General features: G+C 42.5%; 1 protein-coding gene across 1 annotated transcript in view; it reads left to right on the top strand.

The window, feature by feature from the left end:
- The window catches only part of LOC144499627 (ferroxidase HEPHL1-like), a 128,884-nt gene that overhangs the window by 72,156 nt on the left and 35,884 nt on the right, over positions 1-20,844 (top strand). The window contains exons 10-13 of the mRNA XM_078221799.1: positions 937-1,087; positions 4,308-4,520; positions 5,012-5,219; positions 15,730-15,869. Coding sequence (XP_078077925.1) covers positions 937-1,087; positions 4,308-4,520; positions 5,012-5,219; positions 15,730-15,869 — 712 coding nt within the window. The remainder of the gene's footprint in view (positions 1-936; positions 1,088-4,307; positions 4,521-5,011; positions 5,220-15,729; positions 15,870-20,844) is intronic.

Raw genomic sequence — 20,844 nt, 5'->3', positions numbered from 1 at the left:
TGAGGGTGGGTAATCACCCCAGGGGAGGAGCATCTTCTGTACAGTTTTTCCGTGTTAATAAATAGCCTCTGTGTTTCTGACAAAGTCTGTGAGTGTGCATCATTATATACAGTGTTAGAAAATAAGCAATTTAAATATAGTATTCAGCGAGCTCATTGTGGAAATTACTAAAGTTGCTGTGATTAATTCTTGTGTATATGTATTCTTAATTTTTTTTAAATATAAACATTGCCAAAGAATTTGAAAGCCATGGAGCTTGTTTGCTTCCTTTAGAACATTATAATTATTAATAATTCCTTCTGTGGGACCAAGTAATTCCATTAACCTTTGTACAGTATGAAGTTTAGAGTAGGGAATGTTGTATTGTGTATCTGATAATCATTATGCTTTTTTGTTGTGCGTTATTAAATCTGGTAGCTAGTTAGCTTGGTTGGCTAGATGGCAAGCGTGTGGATTGGATTAACGGCAAAAGTATGGAGTTCGATCCCCATTCTGGCTGAGGTAGACTTGGCACCTTACCAATAATAAAGAGTCATGGCATTTTATCTTGGCTTGGCGAATAATCACCAAGAACTTGCCGTTGGGTAGGGATCTCACAAAGTGGAGTTAGTGAACCTAAACACAGATCATTAACTATTTGTTTTCAGCCCCTTTACCCCCACAATATTATCAGCCATGGTCCATCGCCTTGATTCAGTTTCTGTTTTATTGCTACAAATAAACCTGAATCATTTGGCAGTGGAGTCGAAACTGAATTCATAACTCCACTGGCTTTTCCTGCAATTCACCTCACCTCTCCCCAGGTCTTTAATCATTATTACAGTCACAGGTATACTGGAATTCAGTTGGCTTTTAGATTTGGAGTGACACCAAATAAGTAAATGTTTCTGTTTGAAAGTACTCTTCCAATGAATAAGATGTCTTTTTTATTTGCAGAAAGACATTGACCAGCAGTTTTACTTGCTGTATACAGTGTTTGATGAGAATCTTAGCTGGTATCTTTCAAAGAATATGGAGACATTCATTCAAAATACTTCCAACATCAAGCCAGAGGATGAGGAATTTCAAGAATCAAACAAAATGCATGGTGCGTGACCTCATGGAGATATAGTTGTTGTGTTTGAACACTAAGCTGGGGCATTGCCACATCAGTAATACACGACTGGTAAAAATCTCAACTTTAAGTGGTTTGGGTTTGAAGATGTTTTTATTAAGGATTCTCAATGTTTCCCTATGCAGCGCAGTACTGCACCAGTATTGTGTGCTAGGAAACCCTTAACTTGTCTGCCAGGATGTGGAGTTGCCAGCATTGGACTGGGGTAGGCACAGTAACTAGTCTCACAACACCGTGTGACTCACCTGATGAAGGGGCAACGCTCCAAAAGCTTGTGCTACCAAATAAACCTGTTGGACTTTAACCTGGTGTTGTGAGACTACTTACCCTGTCTGCCAAAGAATGAAGGCAGTAAGGCTATTTGCTCACGAGCTTGAATGTATTCAAAGTGGAATTCATGAGCCTTTTGTAATCCTGGCAAATTTTCTGTTGATTGGGAATGTTGCTGATGTAAGAGGAAATACCTTTTTGAAACGGGGCATTTCTCCCCAGTCACTCAATGGGTGAATGTCCCTAAAGGAGTGCTACCAATCCATACAGGCTCTGTGACCCTTGGTTGGTTCCTTGACCTTGTTGAGTTAATTGATCTCAGGCACACATAAGAGTTGGAATGCTTCAGTTGACTTCTGTGTCTCTGGGTAAGTGGAAGGACAGAATAGACGTACATGTGATGGCTTTGCAGTGGTCCATGTTTGATTGTAGAGGTGAGCTCATTGTGTGGTTTGGCTGCAACCTCTCTCCCTCCATGCCACACTGCAAAATAGTGCGCTGGTACTGCATGTCTAGGTTTACACATGAAAATGGGCATAGGAAGGTTGCCATCATCCAATGTAGTTGTAAGTTACCATCCAGATTAAAGTGAAGAGAAATGGTGGAGAGAATGCTGGTAAATGTCATGCTCATGGTTCACCTGCACATAATAAGATACAGATCACCAAGAACCCCACCATTGTGTTTCTGACTGTATCTAATAGATATACTGTGTATATCTCAATAGGCCTCTTCACAATTTTCCCTCCTTCTCTCTGTGGTTGCCTGTCCTTGTTAGCACAGAGTGTCAGTCTCACTTCTTGTCTTCACCTGCATGGCTGGGCCTTGTGTCCCCCGAATGCAGTGTGGCACAATCACTCACATTTTGTTTTCTCTCGAAGGAGAAGATGGCCCACAACAGAAGGGAACAGAGCAGAACCTGTAGCATCTCCTGAATCCCATGGACATGCTGGTTCGCCACATTGTGGGGCCAACTACGACACTGTTGCGTCCAGTGTCACTGAAAACATTGAGGATGATGGTATGTTCCTGTTTTATGCCCCTTTTCAAAGCAGGATCTCTTCATCCAGCCTTCGTTTGTGAGGAGCAAGCTGCAGCCGGTGGACTGCACTTTCCTTTCCCTTTTGATTTTCTGCCTTCAGATTCCTAAGAACTATTGCCTGCCACAACGGCGCCAGGAAGAGGAGAGAGAGCAAACAGCAAGGCACTGATACAGAAACATAATCACTTGATCTGACCCTTGCAGCCACCAGCTTAGGCAGTGGTGGCCTACTCCATGATGACTTGTGAAGCTAACTGTGACGCAGCATCTGAAGGCCACAGGCTCAGCTTTCATTACAGCACAAGTGGAAGCCACAAACCTCTCAATGCTGCAGTAGATTGATATTGTTAGGTCCACGGTTTCTGCCCTGCAGATTCAGACTTGTGCCTTTATGGCTATGAATATCCGTCGGCAGAGGGGCCATACAGACTCCTACAGAATTCCATCAATCTGTCCTGCTACTCGGATTTCTGAGGTGCCATTCTGGGTGGCACTCGACAGCATGAACCCGCTGTCCTCGGAATGAAGGCATTCAACTTCCAATCACTGCCACTCCGCCAGTGCCCTTGCTGTTGCCTGTCAGCCAGCCAGTTGATATTGCTGCCACCTATGCCAGTCCAAAGCCAGGTGCTCAAGACCGAGAGCTTCTCCAGTGCATCCTGCAAGGCATTCTGCAGTCTCCCCGTCCCCACATTGAGGGACAGCAGCCTTCCACTAGCTCAAAGATACTGCAGTCACTGGGATGGCATTTTGGAGGAGCACCAGGCAAATGAACCACAGGACAGGTACTTCTTCTTGGTGAGCTGAAAATGGCAGGAACAGCCTTAGGAAGAAGACATTGTGATTGTTGCCAGGACAGGGAGGATTCACTGACATAATGGGTTTGACACCAATTGCACATGAATGGAATGGGAATCCTTTGTGTTTCTGGTACTTTATTATTCTTCCTGCCAAAATAGACCATTTCGTACTTTCCCACATTATACTCCATTTGCCAGATCTTTGACCACTCACTGAATCTATCTTGTAGCCTCCTTATGTCCTCTCCACAATTTACTTTCCTACCTCTCTTCATTGGCAACGATGTGGTTTGAGATGTCCTGAGGTTGTGCAAAGCACTGTATAAAAGCAAGCCTTCATTTTCTTTACAACCCCCTTGTTCTACTCTAAAATAATATTCCTGATTTATCTTTTTAATTTTCTCAATAGTCTTAAGATCATCATTTCAGAATGCCTCCTTTCTGTTATATCCTCCTTTCTGGGATAAAAAGCCAAATTTTCTCCACTCTTTTCATTTATCATTCTAGGCATCAACCTTCTGACTGTCCCCTGCATTGCTTCCAATTTTTCAATAAGGTTTGTGTGCCTGAATGTGCTACTGGCGTGGTTTGAACAGAGCGCTGCAGAACTGATCATGACCCCCTCAGGCTTGTATTCTCCTGGTTAGATTTACAATGCTGGCTCGCTGTTCAGCAGTGGTTGGACACATGTAACATCAAGTCTTCTCAGGCTGTCAGCTAAATCTGTAAAAACCGTGTGAGGAAGATTGATAGGCAAGGTTACAGTATTGAAGTTACATGTTTAGGAAATGGTGAATTTTGGGAAGTGGCAATAATTTCTGGAGTGCTTGTTTCCAGTTTGGGCAGAGTTCTCCTTTCCTGAGATGACCAAAGTGCCCATTTTCCTTCTCTCTCATACCATGAGAAGCATCATAAATACTTGTGGCAATGAACACTCTTCCTATTATTCTGACACATTACATGAACTCACCAAGCCATTACAACACCTGCATGATATTTGATGGTAAATGTTTAAAGTAGTAAATATGGAATTGTTTTTGTTTTGCTGTGTAATAATACAACTATAATATTCATTTTCTAGCCATTAATGGTTTCATGTTTGGTAACTTGCCTGGACTGGAGATGTGCATGGGTGACAAAGTTTCATGGCATTTGATTGGACTTGGCACTGAAATCGACATGCATGGAATTTACTTTCAAGGCAACACAATCCACGTGAGAGGGAGCACCCGTGATATATTCAATGTGTTTCCCCATACTTCTGCGACAGTCTTCATGCAGCCAGATGATATTGGTAAGAGTTCTTTCCTCTCCCTCCTTTTGCATCCTGTGCTAACACACTCACAGTTGATCCAGCTGCTTTTAACTTAATACTCTAAGGAATAATTAGATAAATATTTCAAACAGAAATAAATCTTGTTGTATGTGAAAAGAACTAGGGCAATGTGATTAGTTCTGGAATTCACTTGCAAAGATCCAGTACAGGCACGTGATAATGAATGGGCGTCCTTTACACTGCACACCTCTGATTGCTTTGTGTACAAATTTTTTAGACTGTGCCCTCAAATCTAAGATCAGAATATAGTTGAAAGTTTAACTGTGTTTGAGACAAATTTGTGTTGTGCAGAATGGCTACTTTGAGAATTAAACCAGTGAGTGTAATGATGGGGGAATAGTGAAATTGACTAGAGTCCAAATTCTAACTTTAAAGATTAATAAGGCTATTCGTTTCAAGTTCATTGCAGTTAAACTATTTAAAAATGTGAATTAAAATGTTTAACTCAGGTACCTTTAAGGTCATCTGCCGAACAGCTGATCACTATATGGGTGGAATGAAACACATGTATCATGTTAGAAACTGCAATAAAAGTATCCCGGACCAGGTGTACGAGACAACCCGAACATACTACATTGCTGCAATGGAGATTGAATGGGACTATTCTCCCGACAGGAGCTGGGAACTGGAAAGGCACAATGCAACCAAAGAGGACAGGTGATGCTAAACTTTCATTCATTTATTTCAAGAGAAATAGGAATCTCAAATGGTAAAAGAGTTGTGAATCTTTAGAATTCTCTACCCCAGAGAGCTGTGGATGTTCAATGATTGAAAGTATTCAAGATAAATGTATTACATTGCAAGAGCTAAGCATTTTTTTATTTTGCCTTCTCTTTGTTGGTGAAGTGTAAATAAAGTTAATTCAATAATGCCTGCCTGCAATTGAATCAATGATGAAAGTAAATCTCTGATTTTCATTTCTACTGTGGGTGTTTTAATTATATCTTCCACCCTATGACTCTCATCTTTTACATGTTTTTTCCTTGTTCTCTGACTGAGTACAACTCTTGATCTTCTTCTTCTATAACATCAACTTCTGTTTCCACATTAATCATATGCACATTTGAGGATATCCAGGCTCCTGAACTAGCTTTAGGTCCACCACAACCTCAAACTGGTGCATGTCTGCCACCTGGAGCTTTACCACAACCTGGAATATTACTGTTTTCCTCTGTTGCTGCATGTTGTCTGAATATGACCGACTTTCTGACTGGCATAGCACTTTGACTGGAAATTTCTGAATCTGAAACTGTGACAGTCACTGCCATGGCTTGGACATTGCAGAAATCCAGTGTATCTTCCCTACCAGCTCAGGATAAGAACTCCCTTACAATTTGCAGCTATCTCTTCCTGCCATTTCCATGGCTGTGGCTTCATCACAGACCTCCTCCAACATGACCTCCTCCAACATCAGGTTAATGTCATTGCTCAAAACTTAGCCTGCTAAAGTCTCTCTAAGGTTGATTTCTAAGCTTGCACCGTATTGCCTGTGATGAGAGAGTTCCTTTAAGTTGAGAATGTAATCTGCAACAATCTTTCTGGCAACTGCTTCCTTTGCCAGAATGCATCTGTCAGTACAATTTCATTTCATAATGTGAATTCAGAATCTCATAAATTTCAGAAGAGTCCATCGTACTTTGGTATTATTTTTTAAAGTTTATTTATTAGTGTCATAAGTAGGCTTACATTAACACTGCAGTGAAGTTACTGTGAAAATCTCCTAGTTGCCACACTCCGGCACCTGCTCGGGTACACTGAGGGAGAATTTAGCATGGCCAATGCACCTAACCAGCACATCTTTCGGACTGTGGAAGGAAACCGGAGCACCCGGTTGAGAATTAAACCAGTGAGTGCAATGATGGGGGAATGGCGAAATTGATTAGAGTCCAAATTCTAGCTTTAAACCAAATTCTAGCTGGAAAACCCACGCAGACACGGGGAGAATGTCCAAACTCCACACAGACAGTGACCCAAGCCAGGAATCGAATCTGCATCCTTGGCGCTGTGAGGCAGCTTTGCTAACCATTGTGCCACCGTGCCGCCCCACATTGGTTAGACATCACCTTCTCTGGTTCCATTATGTTGAGGAAAACATTTACTTTATCCTCATTTCCTATTTCATGTGCATTCAGCCAAATGCATAACCTTTGTTCATGATTACATCAATTCTCTTTGTTAGGGTTGAATTCCTCCATTGTTCCCAGATATGTCTTCTGCGCCATCTTTTTCAATTACCATGCTGACTCACTGTGTACCTGATTACAATGTGCACATGATGCAATATTTCAAATTGCTCAGAATTCCTTGAATTCAGATTTAGGAGTTCCAAAATGTGACGCACCATTCTTCAGTCCTTTATTTCTTAAATGGCATGTAAAAGAAAATGACATCCCACTCTCCTTGCCATCTTTCTGCTGTGTATTGCACTGTGTAAGACTAACACATGAACTGAAAGCAGCCATTCTTGAACTAACTTTATTTACACCTCCCCAACAGAGAGAGCAGCAGAGAAGACTGTATAACAAAATGGTCAGTTCTTACAATGTACAACAACAGCGTTCCAAAGATTTTTGGATACTAAGGAAATCAAGTAATAAGAAATAGTGAAGGTGAATTAGAAGATTAATCATAATCTTATTGAATGACAGAGTAGGCTTGAAGGACTGTATGGCCTACTCCTGCTCCTGTTCTTATGTCCATATATCCCTATGTTTGAAGATGGCTTGCAGAGAGGAAATAGATGCTGAAGAATAGAGGAAGAGTTGAGAGAAATGACCAAAAGATTGTTTGCAATATTAAGTATCAAGAAAGGTTTTGAAAGTGGAGAGTGACAGAAAATGGAGGGGCAAAGGAGAGAGTTACAGAGTGTAAGATGAAGCAGCTTAAAAGCTTTTCTACCAGTAGATAGAACAGACAGAATGGAATATGTGTAGGAAGCCCCAAGACTAGATAATAGCGCTGAAGGAGGTTGTATAGGTAAGGTGGGTGGGAGCCACGCAAGAACTTTTAAATGAGGAAGAACCTTTTAGATCCATTGGTTTGGAGAGGAGTTGTCATATTTAGCGAGGACAAAGATGATGAATGAGTAGAACTTTGAGGATTAGAATGTGATTGGCGAAGTTCTGGATGAGTTGGAATCTACAAGAGGTGTTTAGGATTTTAGCCTAGAGAATGTTAAGGAAGTTGAAGCTGTAAGTCCCAAAACCATAGAGAAGGGTCTTCGAGCTGGTTGGGGTGAAGCACTTGGATGGGCAAAGAAGTTGCTTCTCCATGCTTCTTCCAAATGGTTTTGTGACATGTTTTTAATAATGATATATAGGCAGCAATCACTCTTAAGGGACACGTTATGGGTTCATTATTAAGACTAGGCACATGACAATATTTATACAAAGGTAGAGAGGTTAAAAGACATCAGAACTGTGCTGTGTCTACTCACAGGCAAAACCTAAACTAAGACGGAGCGCTTGACACACATCCATTCCAGTAATATCATGCTATCTCCTAAAGGCATATTACAACTTCACCCTTTCTTTATAAGGAAATTTTCCCCTTGCAAAGAAGTATTTGAAATACATGTTCGTGTTTAGTTACCATTATGTAAGTGTATAGAGCTGATGAACCTAGGAGTCTAGAAAGCACGGAGATAATCTGCAGATATGTCTAGTTCTTGTAATGGTAACCTTGTCTGGAGGCATCTTTAATTGCTCACAATGATCCATAGGATTATTATTCTTGGATGTTGTTCCTGGTTTCATCTGGGATCTTGTCCACTGCAACAGGACCAAACCAGGAATGGATCTGATTTGTCTTTGGTTACACCTCACCATTGCGCCTTTGTGTGTAATAACTTCATAGGTACCTGGTTCTGAACAAATCCTCATCACCTTGGCTGGCTGCCATGTACCTTCTGTGGCATCTAGGATGTCAACCTGTTGTCCTAACTGTAAACTTGGCAATTCTCTATCTGTATTTCTATTGTGCACATTGGTCATCTCTTTAGCTTAAAAAGTTGCTGTTTGGTTTCTGAGAGTATGAAATGGGTAGGTGTAGGTAAATTGGTACACACTGGTCTACCAAACATGAGCTCTGCCAATGATAGACTAGCTGCACTTAAAGGCATCACTGTCAGATGTAACATTACAATGTTCTTGCTTGGTCGGTCTATATTTGAGAATTAAAGAATTCACCATGCAAATTTGTTGTTCTGCTGGATTGTTAGAACTGGGTAATAAGGAGGAGATATTCCACTTCTCACACATATTCAAATAAGTTACCAATAAATTGTGAACCATCCAGAATGACCTCTCCATGCACACTGAATAAACTGAAAATGGCACTTTGAGTGCGCATGACAGATGTGTTTGATGTATTGTGCAATTGTCAAATAATGGAGTGCTTGGTAAAGTAGTTGGCGATAATGATGAAGTCAGTGCCACTGACATGAAAGAGGTTGGACGCAATTTTGGACTAAGGATGGATAGGAAATTCATGCGAAATCAATGATACTTTGTACTGGCTTAGCAAATGCTCTTGACATGCCTCACACTTCTTAATGATGGCATCAATGTCACTGTTCTTGCTCGGCCACTAGACTGTCTCACTTGCAAGGTCAGTGGGATTGTTCAAAGTTGTGCACAAAATCCTTGCAGTAAGCTGGTGCTGGACTTTTCCAAGCTCTGTGACAGCATGAACAAGATTCCTAGCAGATGCCTCAGTTTGCCAAGCATTTGGCTGAACGCACTCACCAAACCTCTCCTGTACCGTGATCAAAGCCTTCATCTGAGATTTCTCCAGCAGAACTAGACTGCACCCTCCTCCTCCTGTACAGATGTTTCCACCCTGGTTCCTGTATAATCAGTTTCTTGCTGCTGTTCATCATCTTCTCCTTCAAGAAAGAGGGAAGTATCTCGGTGTATTCCTGCAATCTGTTTGGGTGATGTGACTGTGCTGCTGGTATAGTTGCCAATGTGTGGGCTTGTAACAGTATTGGTATATTAGGGTGAGATAAAACCTTTGAACTGAGTGAAATACAGATTGGTAAAGGTTGTTGATGTTATGATGAAAGTCGGATCATTGATGAAGAAGCTGGAAGTATGAGGGTGTAATTAATTCAACAGTTGATAAGGCTATGGATGCAGCCGGTGGAATACAGCATTTGAAAATTGAACATGCCTTGACAACTTATCAGATCATTAAACCTCTTCCTGCACAGTATCAAGGTTTCTAGGGATACACTCCTGGCATTATCATCCATCACTTTCCTCCAACTGTCTCCTCATTATATGTTTTGAGAACTTTCTGTACCCTCATAAATAGAGGATGTCCCTTTTCCTCTCCATTTCCTGCACCAAGATCTCCAGCTCAATAGTAAATCATGGTGCATGTTCTTATCACATTCTTCAAAGTATTAGAGTACAGATTAATTTTACAAATGACTTCCAACCACTTCTTACAGCGACAATCCACCTCCCCTTTAATAAGTGCAGGTTGCCTTTAAGTAGCACTGGCCAGTCGTGATATCAGGTCCCCTGCTGATCAGTAAATGAACATTGCAAGTCTCGTGACTGCACACAATAATCAGCCAAATCAGCAGACAGCTCATTCAGTTCACTGCCTGCAGTTCAGTGAATGGCAATGTGCTAATCACATGCCACAATCCCCATATCTCATCTGGGCTGCAGAGGAAGTTAAAGTGGGAGGGGAAAATCCAGTTGTTGTGGTCCATTTAGATACCAACGATATAGGTAGCATGAGGAAAGAGGTTCTGCTGACGGAATACGAGCAGCTAGGTGCTAAATTAAAAAGCAGGACCACAAAGATACTAATCTCCAGATTTCTACCTGAGCCACAGGATAATTGGCATGGGGTCAATAAGATTAAAAAGGTAAATGTGTGGCTCAAAGGTTGGTGCGGGAGAAATGGGTTTGAGCTCATGGGACTTTTGCACCAGTACTGGGGAAAGAGGGAGTTATTCCATTAAGACGGGCTCCACTTGAATCATACTGGGACCAGCGTCCTGGCAAATCGAATATATAGAGCTGTAGATAGGGCTTTAAGCTAAATAGTGGGGGTGGGGATTCAATTGCATGAAAATTAAAAATATGAGTGCAGGTTAAAGATGAGGCTAATTATTACCAGATCATGAAAAGAAGGGGCAGAGCCTGTGAACATCATACTACACCAGGAAATCATACAAGAGTAGGGAAAATTAATAATAGGACAAACTTAAAAGGCTTTATATGTGAATGTGTTTAGCATTCAGAATAAAATTAATAAGTTAGCAGCGTAAATAGAGACAATGGGGTATAACTTGGTGGTGATTACTGAGACATGGTTACAAGGGGACCAGATCTCGGAGTTGAATATCCAAGGGTACTCAGTATTTTGGAAAAATAGACAAAAAGGAAAATGAGATGGTGTAGCTTAGTTGGTAAAGGAAGGGATCAGTGCTGTAATGAGAAATATTATTGGCACTGGAGAGAAAAATGTAAAATCAGTCTGGGTAGAAATAAGAAAGAGCAAAGGAAAGAAGTCCCTGATGTGAGGAATCTATTGGTCCTTTAATAGTAGTTCTACATTTGGACATAATATAATCCAGGAAGTACAAGGGGCTTGTAAGAAAGGTGTGACAAGGATCCTGGGTGATTTTAATATGCGTATGGACTGGAATCAAATTGGCATGGGGAGCCTCGAGGGAGAGTTCATAGAGTGTATTAGTGATTGCTTCTTGGAACAATATATTGCCAAACTAACCAGGGATCAGTCTGTTTTGGATTTAGTATTGAGTAGAGAAATGGTGTTAGTTAATGATCTTGTAGTAAAGGATCCTCATATGAAGAGTGATCATTGCATACTTGAATTTCAAATTCAGTTTGAGGGCAATAAACCTGAATCCCACACTCATGCTCTGGCGTTAAACCAAGTTTATTGGTATGAGGATAGATTTGGCCCTGGTGGACTGGGCAGAAAGATTAAAAGATAGAACAGTTCATGAACAGTAGTAGATATTTAGGGAGATACTCAATTTCTCCCAACTAAAATATATTCCAGAGAGGAAGAAAGATTGTAAGAGGAGGAAAATGCATCTGTGGCTAAGCAAGAAGATTAAAGATAACATAAGGCAAAAGCTAAGACACATTGCAAAGGTCAGTGGCAGGCTGGAGGATTGGGAAACTTTTAAAGACCAACAGAGGGTTACTAAAAAAGTAATAACAAGAGCAAAGGTAAATTATGAAAGAAATCTAGTGAAAAATATAAATACGATAGAAAAAGATTCTATAAGTATATGAAAAGGAAGATAGTAGCTAAAGTCAGTGTAGGTCCCTTAGAGGATGAGACTGGGGAGTTAATAGCGGGGAACATGAAGTGGCAGCAGAGATAGTGGAGGCATCGGTTATAATATTTCAAAATTCCCTGGATTCTGGAAAGGTTCCAGTGGATTGGAAAAAGGCTAATGTAACACCCCTGTTCAAAAAAGGAGAAAGGCAGAAAGTAGGAAACTATAGACCAGTTAGTTTAATGTCTGTAGTTGGGAATCTGTAAGAATCCATTATTAAGGAAATAGTAAAGGGACATTTGGAAAGTCAAAGCACAATCCAACAGAATCAACATGGTTTTATGAGGGGTTAGTCATGTTTGAGTAATTTGCTGGAGATCTTCAAAGATGCAACAAGCAAAGTGGATAATGGGGGTCCTGTAGGTGTAGTGTATCTGGACTTCCAGAAGGCAATTGATATGGTGTCACGCAAAAGGTTAATACACATGTAAGATCCCACGGGGCTGGGGGTAATATATTAGCTTGGATAGAGGATTGGCTAACCGACAGGAAGCAGAGAGTGGGAATAGGTGCGTCTTTTTCTGGTTGGTAAGCTGTAACCAGTGGGGTGCCACAGGGTCCAGTCATTGGGCCCCAGCTATTTACAAACTACATTAATGACTTGAATGCAGGGCAAGAATGTACTATAGTCAAATTTTCAGATAATGCTAAAATAGGTGGCAAATCAAGTTGCAATGCAGAAATAGGAAATTTACAAATGAATATGAATAGGGTTAGGTGAGTGGGCCAAAATTTGGCAGATGGAATTTAATGTGGATAAGTGTGAGGTTATACATTTCAGTCAGAGGAATGAAAAAGCACCTTATCTAAATGGACAGAAACTTCAAAATGCTTCAATGCAGAGGGATCTAGATGTCCTTGTGCATGAATCGCAGAAAGTTAGTACGCAGGTGCAGCAGGTAATAAGGAAGAGAAATGGCATTCTGGCATTCATTGGAATGGAATAGAATATAAAAGCAGGTGCTGTTGCAAATGTATAGGACATTGATGAGACTGCATCTGGGGCACTGCAAACAGTATTGGTCCCCTTACTTGAGAAAGGCTGTAAATGCATTAGAGGCGGTCCAGAGAAGGTTCGCTAGATTTATTCCAGGGATGAAGGACTTGTCTTATGAAGAGAAATTGATCAGTTTAGGCCTATTTCGCTGGAGTTTGGAAGAATAGAAGAGATCTAATTGAGATATATAAGATGCTTAAGGGGACTGACAGGGTAGACATAGAGCAGATGTTTCCCCTTGTTGGACATTCTAGAATGAAACGCCATTGTTTTAGGCTAAAGGTAGCAGATTTAAAACAGAACTGAGGAGAAATTACTTCACTCAAAGGGTCGTGTATCTGTGGAATTCTCTATCCCAGAATGCAGTGGATGCCGGAACACTAAACAAATTTAAGGAAGAGATGGATGGGTTTTTAATTAGCCACGGGATAAAGGGTTGTGGGAAGTGGGAAGGAAGGTGGAGAGGAGGCTGAGATGAGGTCAGCCATGAACGAATTAAATGATGGAGCAGGCTCGAGGGGCTGAATATGCCTACTCCCCCTCCTAGTTCTTATGTTCACATTTGTTTTCAGGGATTATCTATTTTAATTTCTTAGAGATTTTGATGAACAGAACAGTTTTGCCATTGCCAAACCAAGCAACAGTTCTGGGTCATGGATGATTTCATATCAGATAGACAGCCTTTTTCTTAATATTCCTTCACATAATTTTAGGGGCAACATTAGCAAGGCCAGGTTGCCCATTCCTAATTGCCGTTGAAAAGGTAGTGGTGAGCTGCCTTCTTGAAACGCTGCAGTCTATTTTGATCCCGTGATAGTGAAGGGCCAGCAATATAATTGCAAGTTAGCATGGTGTGATCCTTGAAAGGGAACATGGAGGTGGTGGTGTTCCCATTTATCTGCTGCTCTTTGCCCTCCTAGATTATAGAGGTCGCAGTTTGGAAGGTGCTGTCGAAGGAGCTTTGATGTGTTGCTGCAGTTCATCTTGCCGATGGTGCACACTATTTGTGCTCTGTGTTGATGTTGGAGGGATTGAATGTTTAAATTTGTGGACAGGTTGTCAATCAAGTGGGCTGCTTTGTCCTCGATAGTGTCAAACTTCTTGAATGTTGTTGGAACTGCACTCATTCAGGGAAGTGGAGAGTATTCCATCACACTCCTAACTTGTGCTTTCTAGATGGTTTTGACAGGCTTTGGGGATTCAGGCGGTGAGTTACTCGCCTCACAATTCCCAGCCTCTGGCCTGCTGTTGTAGCCACAGTATTTAAATGGCAGGTCCAGTTTAGTTTCTGGTCAATGGTACCCCTCAGCATGGGTATTCAGCAATGGTAATGCTATTGAATGTTAAAGGGATATAGTCAGATTATTTCTTGTTGGAGATGGTCATTTTTTGGTATGAATGTTACTTGCCACTTGTCAGACCATGCCTGAATGTTGTCGAGGTCTTGCTGCATTTTGGCACGGACTGTTTCATTATTTAAGGAGTTGCAAATAGAGTTGAAGCTTTTCATCTTGTACTCAACAGGACAAAGGTAAGAATTTCAAATGACCATAGTAATTTATACTGTGGGGGCAATTTTGCGAGAAAAATTCAAAGTGTCCAGCGAGCATCAAAATGAGAGAGTTTCAGATCCATATTTTGGGCGAGTCTTTACTCCCAATCTTATGCACGTAGTGCATGAAAAAATGGGCTAGACTGTTTCCAGCCATTAGAGGCCATGAGCGGGGCTTAATTCGCCAGTCAGCTTGCTCGAGCAGCAGAGGGAGTTATTGTGCATGTGCATACCTCTGTGGCTGCACATGCGTAATTGCAACAGCAGACGTTTGACAGAGAGCGAGAGAGAGAGAGCTGTCAGGCCTCTGCTGCTGCAGCCGGCCTCTACGAAACCAACCCCTCCACCCCCCAGCTATCGTGGGGGCCTGCAGCCGATTGCGAGCCCCAGACCGCCCGGAAATATTGCCCCCCATCCCCACGATTTCCGGCAGAGTGCGCAGCGGGCCCGCTCTCCTCATACCGACCGCAGGCAGTGTGTGATTAAATCGGCTCTTGTGCAATTGTACCGCTCACTCCGCAAGGCGAGCTGGTAAAATCGCAGCCTGTAGGAGAGAAGAGGCCCTGATTGGTTGGGAAGTCGACCATAATTAGCTGTTGGCTGAGGTGTTGCCATGGAGAAAACAACAGGGAACGATAGGTTCCTCAAGCTTCTGGGTATTTCAGTAAAGGTGCGAGGTTTGAATATTTTCCTTTTGCTTACAGAGAATGGGTCCTGTGTTTGACTCAGCACCTCTTTTCTTCTGTGTATAAATTGTTGTGATCTTTTGAAATTTGGCATTCTTATTTTTGTCCTGATGAGTGCAAATGAAAAGCTTCAATAACATGCCTCTATTCAGCAATTTTCAAGTTCTGTACTGAACATTGTGCAATCGTCAGTAAACATCCTCACCTCTGACATTATGATCGAACAAAGGTCACTGTTGAATCAGCTGAAGGTAGTATGTGATGGCAATAGACTTGGGGTTTGTGCTTGAGATGTGGACCGAGACATTCCCACATTTACATGTAATGTTTCCAGTGATGTCATTTTTAACGTATCAACCTAATTGTATGCTGAGACTTCTGCATTTATAAATATTTCTTGATGGTGTAGAACATGTTTTTGACTCTTCAAAGTTGCAATATTTCTGAAAAATGTTGACCGAACACTTCTGAACACTGTTTTTATGAAATAACTTGAAAATAAATATTTTGCTTGTATAAATAAACTGTGCAGTAGACGATGTTCTGAATGTAACTAAAGAAACAATTGTTAATTGTCAACTTTTGTGTTCTTCTAGTTATGGCCATGTGTTTGTTGGGACAGGGCAAGGAAAAATTGGGTCAAAGTACAAAAAGGTTGTCTACAGAGAGTTTACCGATGGAACTTTTACATCACAGAAAATAAGGCTACCAGAAGAAGAGCATTTGGAAATACTGGGTAATTACTAAAAAGTTATTTCACACATATTAACAGCCCCTGGATGTGGCATTGTGCAGTCTTTAGAATGATAATCCAGAGGAGCTTTAGAACATAGAACATAAAACAGTACAGCACAGAACAGGCCCTTCGGCCCACAATGTTGTGCCGAGCTTTATCTGAAACCAAGATCAAGCTATCCCACTCCCTATCATCTTGGTGTGCTCCATGTGCCTATCCAATAACCGCTTAAATGTTCCTAAAGTGTCTGACTCCACTATCACTGCAGGCAGTCCATTCCACACCCCAACCACTCTCTGCGTAAAGAACCTACCTCTGATATCCTTCCTATATCTCCCACCACAAACCCTATAGTTATGCCCCCTTGTAATAGCTCCATCCACCCGAGGAAATAGTCTTTGAACGATCACTCTATCTATCCCCTTCAGCATTTTATAAACCTCTATTAAGTATCCCCTCAGCCTCCTCCGCTCCAGAGAGAACAGCCCTAGCTCCCTCAACCTTTCCTCATAAGACCTACCCTCCAAACCAGGCAGCATCCTGATAAATCTCCTCTGCACTCTTTCCAGTGCTTCCACATCCTTCTTATAGTGAGGTGACCAGAACTGCACACAATATTCCAAATGTGGTCTCACCAAGGTCCTGTACAGTTGCAGCATAACCCCATGGCTCTTAAACTCCAACCCCCTGTTAATAAAAGCTAACACACTTTTGGCCTTCTTCACAGCTCTATCCACTTGAGTGGCAACCTTTAGAGATCTGTGGATATGGACCCCAAGATCTCTCTGTTCCTCCACAGTCTTCAGAACCCTACCCTTGACCCTGTAATCCACATTTAAATTAGTCCTACCAAAATGAATCACCTCACATTTATCAGCGTTAAACTCCATTTGCCAATTTTCAGCCCAGCTTTGCATCCTATCTATGTCTCTTTGCAGCCTACAACAGCCCTCCACCTCATCCACTACTCCACCAATCTTGGTGTCATCAGCAAATTTACTGATCCACCCTTCAGCCCCCTCCTTTAAGTCATTAATAAAAATCACAAAGAGCAGAGGACCAAGCACTGATCCCTGTGGCACTCCGCTAGCAACCTGCCTCCAGTCCGAAAATTTTCCATCCACCACCACCCTCTGTCTTCGATCAGGTAGCCAGTTACCTATCCAATCGGCCAACTTTCCCTCTATCCCACACCTCCTTACTTTCATCATAAGCCGACCATGGGGGACCTTATCAAACGCCTTACTAAAATCCATGTATATGACATCAACTGCCCTACCTTCATCAACACACTTAGTTACCTCCTCAAAAAATTCAATCAAATTTGTGAGGCACGACTTGGCCTTCACGAATCCGTGCTGACTATCCCGGATTAATCCGCATCTTTCTAAATGGTCGTAAATCCCATCCCTAAGGACCTTTTCCATCAATTTACCAACCACCGAAGTAAGACTAACCGGTCTATAATTACCAGGGTCATTTCAATTCCCTTTCTTAAACAGAGGAACAACATTCGCCACTCTCCAGTCTTCTGGCACCATCCCTGTGGACAGTGAGGACCCAAAGACCAAAGCCAAAGGCTCTGCAATCTCATCCCTTGCCTCCCAAAGAATCCTAGGATATATTTCATCAGGCCCAGGGGACTTATCGACCTTCAGTTTATTCAAAACTGCCAGTACATCCTCCCTCCGAACATCTATTTCCTCCAGCCTATTAGCCTGTAACACCTTCTCTTCCTCAAAAACATGGCCCCTCTCCTTGGTGAACACTGAAGAAAAGTATTCATTCATCACCTCGCCTATCTTTACTGACTCCATACACAAGTTCCCACTACTGTCCTTGACCGGCCCTAACCTCACCCTGGTCATTCTTTTATTCCTCACATAAGAGTAAAAAGCCTTGGGGTTTTCCTTGATCTGACCCACCAAGGACTTCTCATGTCCCCTCCTAGCTCTCCTAAGCCCCTTTTTCAGCTCATTCCTTGCTAACTTGTAACCCTCAATCGAGCCATCTGAACCTTGTTTCCTCATCCCTACATAAGCTTCCCTCTTCCTTTTCACAAGACATTCCACCTCTTTCGTGAACCATGGTTCGCTCACTCGGCCATTTCCTCCCTGCCTGACAGGGACATACCTATCAAGGACACCCAGTATTTGTTCCTTGAAAAAGTTCCACTTTTCATTAGTGCCTTTCTCTGACAGTTTCTGTTCCCATCTTATGCCCCCTAATTCTTGCCTAATCGCATCATAATTACCTCTCCCCCAATTATAAACCTTGCCCTGCCGCACGGCCCTATCCCTCTCCATTGCAATAACAAAAGACACCGAATTGTGGTCGCTATCTCCAAAGTGCTCTCCCACAACCAAATCTAACACTTGGCCCGGTTCATTTCCCAGTACCAAATCCAATGTGGCCTCACCTCTTGTCGGCCTATCCACATATTGTGTCAGGACACCCTCCTGTACACACTGCACAAAAACTGCCCCATCCGAACTATTTGACCTACAAAGGTTCCAATCAATATTTGGAAAGTTAAAGTCCCCCATGACAACTACCCTGTGACCCCCACACATATCCATAATCTGCTTAGCAATTTCTTCCTCCACATCTCTATTACTATTTGGGGGCCTATAGTAAACTCCTAACAACAGATTCTCCGAATCATTAATCCGAATATTCTCTCACCCATTTAAAATGAAAATATGTTTTTGGAGGTTTAACGCTTCCTATTTAACAGTTTCAATGTCAACATTCAACAATGCCAACTGCGCCCCGCCCCCAACCCCACCCCCGACAACTTTTTACCTGCAAGCAGATACTTCATTAAAAATACCACTCATAAATCATCCTCATGACTGTATTTTCTTCCTTGGCCACTTCATGCTGAAATGGGACATAGCAGCAATTTTAATTTTTGGGCTTGAGAATGTGTGGGAAACTTGCAAATCAGTGTTTCCTCACAAATTAACTCCACAGCGTGCATGCGATGTCACTGACACGCACACGTTTTCCCGGTCAACAGGGTTTGACTTCCAGTCAGGAATGCTGGAGAAGAGGCTTGTAGATCTGGTGGGGGTTGGTGGGAGGATGGAGGCAGATCTAACCCAGCACATTAGAGGTCAGGGGACCTGATCCCAAAGTGCGGAGGTTCAGAAGTTGAGGCCTTGAAGAAACAGAGTCCAGGGATGCATTGGGGGTGGGGGGAGGGGATCTCTGATGGGGGTGTTGGAGGCCTTAGGGTGCAGTTGTGTGGAGTTAGGAAGGTAGTGTGATGTCCATCGATGATGAAGGGTTTAAGGGGTGGGGGGTATGCATTGGTGAGGCCGGTGTACTGGATGCAGAAGGTAAATGGAAAATTACCTCCTTAATCCAACAGCCCTTGCCTTCCTTTAGCTGTCAGAGTTCCCAAGGCCACAAACCTCACCCAGCCAGCAGTGAAGATTAAATGGATAGAAATGAAGCATTTAGCCTCATTTTAAATTTAAATTGCCAACCTTCCCTCTGTGAGCGCGAGTCACAGTGTACAAGTTGTTACAAGTGTTACACAGTGTTACAAGTGTACAAGTTGGTTTGAGGTTCAGGTTTTAAATGCCTTAACCTCCCACCCATCCCTAGCCAGCCTGTCTTTTGGGATTAAAATCCCTCCTATAAAAGCACTTCTGTTAACAGTGTGATGCCTTCAAGAACCAGGTCAGGTTTCTGTCCAGAGATCCTGGTTCAGTCCTGAAAGGCACTTCATTTGAAATATGATTGAAATCCAGCAAAGAAAGATGCAGATTTCTGGCTCCAGGGGAAACTGACCCATGAAGGCCACAATTCAAACTTAATGGAAGGACGTAATTCCTGAAACCCCTAACAGTACTTCAATATGGAAAGAGTGTCACTGAAAAAGGACATGGGTGGAATTTTCCATTTGTCTTCTCAGTGCTGGGCCAGGCGAGAGAAGTGCTGTGTAACACGTCGGCTGCACAGCCAGCTTTTCTCACCGTACTGTCCAGCATTTAAAAGAAAATATCCTGGAGGGTGTCCCAAGGCCATCACACTGGCGGGACAGGTCCTGGGGCAGTGCCAAGCGGCAGTGCCAGGACCCTCCCTGGCCATTGCCCTCTCCCCACTGGGGGCTGTACTTACCAGTGTGCCCCCAGCGTGATCTCTTTGCCTGGTCATGTTGCTCCAGACCTGTTGTAAACCTCGCTGACAGGAATCCTAGAGTGGGTGGACGATACAGGCGGAAGCCCACTAATGAAATGAAAATGAATTTCTGTCAGGTTCTTGACCTCCTGCGTAGGAACGTCTTTCCATCAATGGTGGCATCAGGGACAATCGTGCTATGGGATCTCGCTGGCAAGAACCTTGTTGTTGGCCTCCCGAGGGATTTTGCGCTCGTGTCATCATTTGTGTCCAAAGTCCCAGCCATGCTGTCAAAGGTTTTTATCTTGCACTCATCAGGACAGTTTGGAGGAACATCAATACTAAAGGGAACAACATTTATAACAGAAGATTCACCTCTAGGGTACCTTGTTCCTGTACATATTTTCACTCGAGCCTTTTGCAACTTTGATGGCCTTTTATAAAATGGCACACATTGGGGTGAAATGTCTGCTACCACCAGTGCCGGGAGTCACGTTGGACAGGGGAGTAAGTTTGCCATGAATGAAAAAGGCAGTTTCCTGCTGGTGGGAAATTAGTTTGGAATTTTGTTCTCCTGAAATGAATGGCAAATCGAGTTTCCATCTGAACTATTTGGGGAGCTTCCCCAAATGCTTATTAAAAGACCAACGTTCCAGAATTAGGTTCCTTCTCCAAATTAAGTGCCCTGCCAGCAGATTATTAGAATGGTCTACTTTGAGATTTTATATAAGTGGCACGTACCTGGCGAGACTCACTTCACCCAAACCCTGAAGGTCAGTAGATGTTGCTTTTGCTTTCCTTGACCACTATAACTGCTAAATATCAGGTGCCTGCAGTACAAATT

Source organism: Mustelus asterias, chromosome 10 (assembly GCF_964213995.1).
Source record: "Mustelus asterias chromosome 10, sMusAst1.hap1.1, whole genome shotgun sequence".
Classification (NCBI taxonomy): Eukaryota; Metazoa; Chordata; class Chondrichthyes; order Carcharhiniformes; family Triakidae; genus Mustelus; species Mustelus asterias.
Note: the sequence above shows the minus strand (reverse complement) of the source record. Positions and strands in the feature narration are given on the sequence as shown.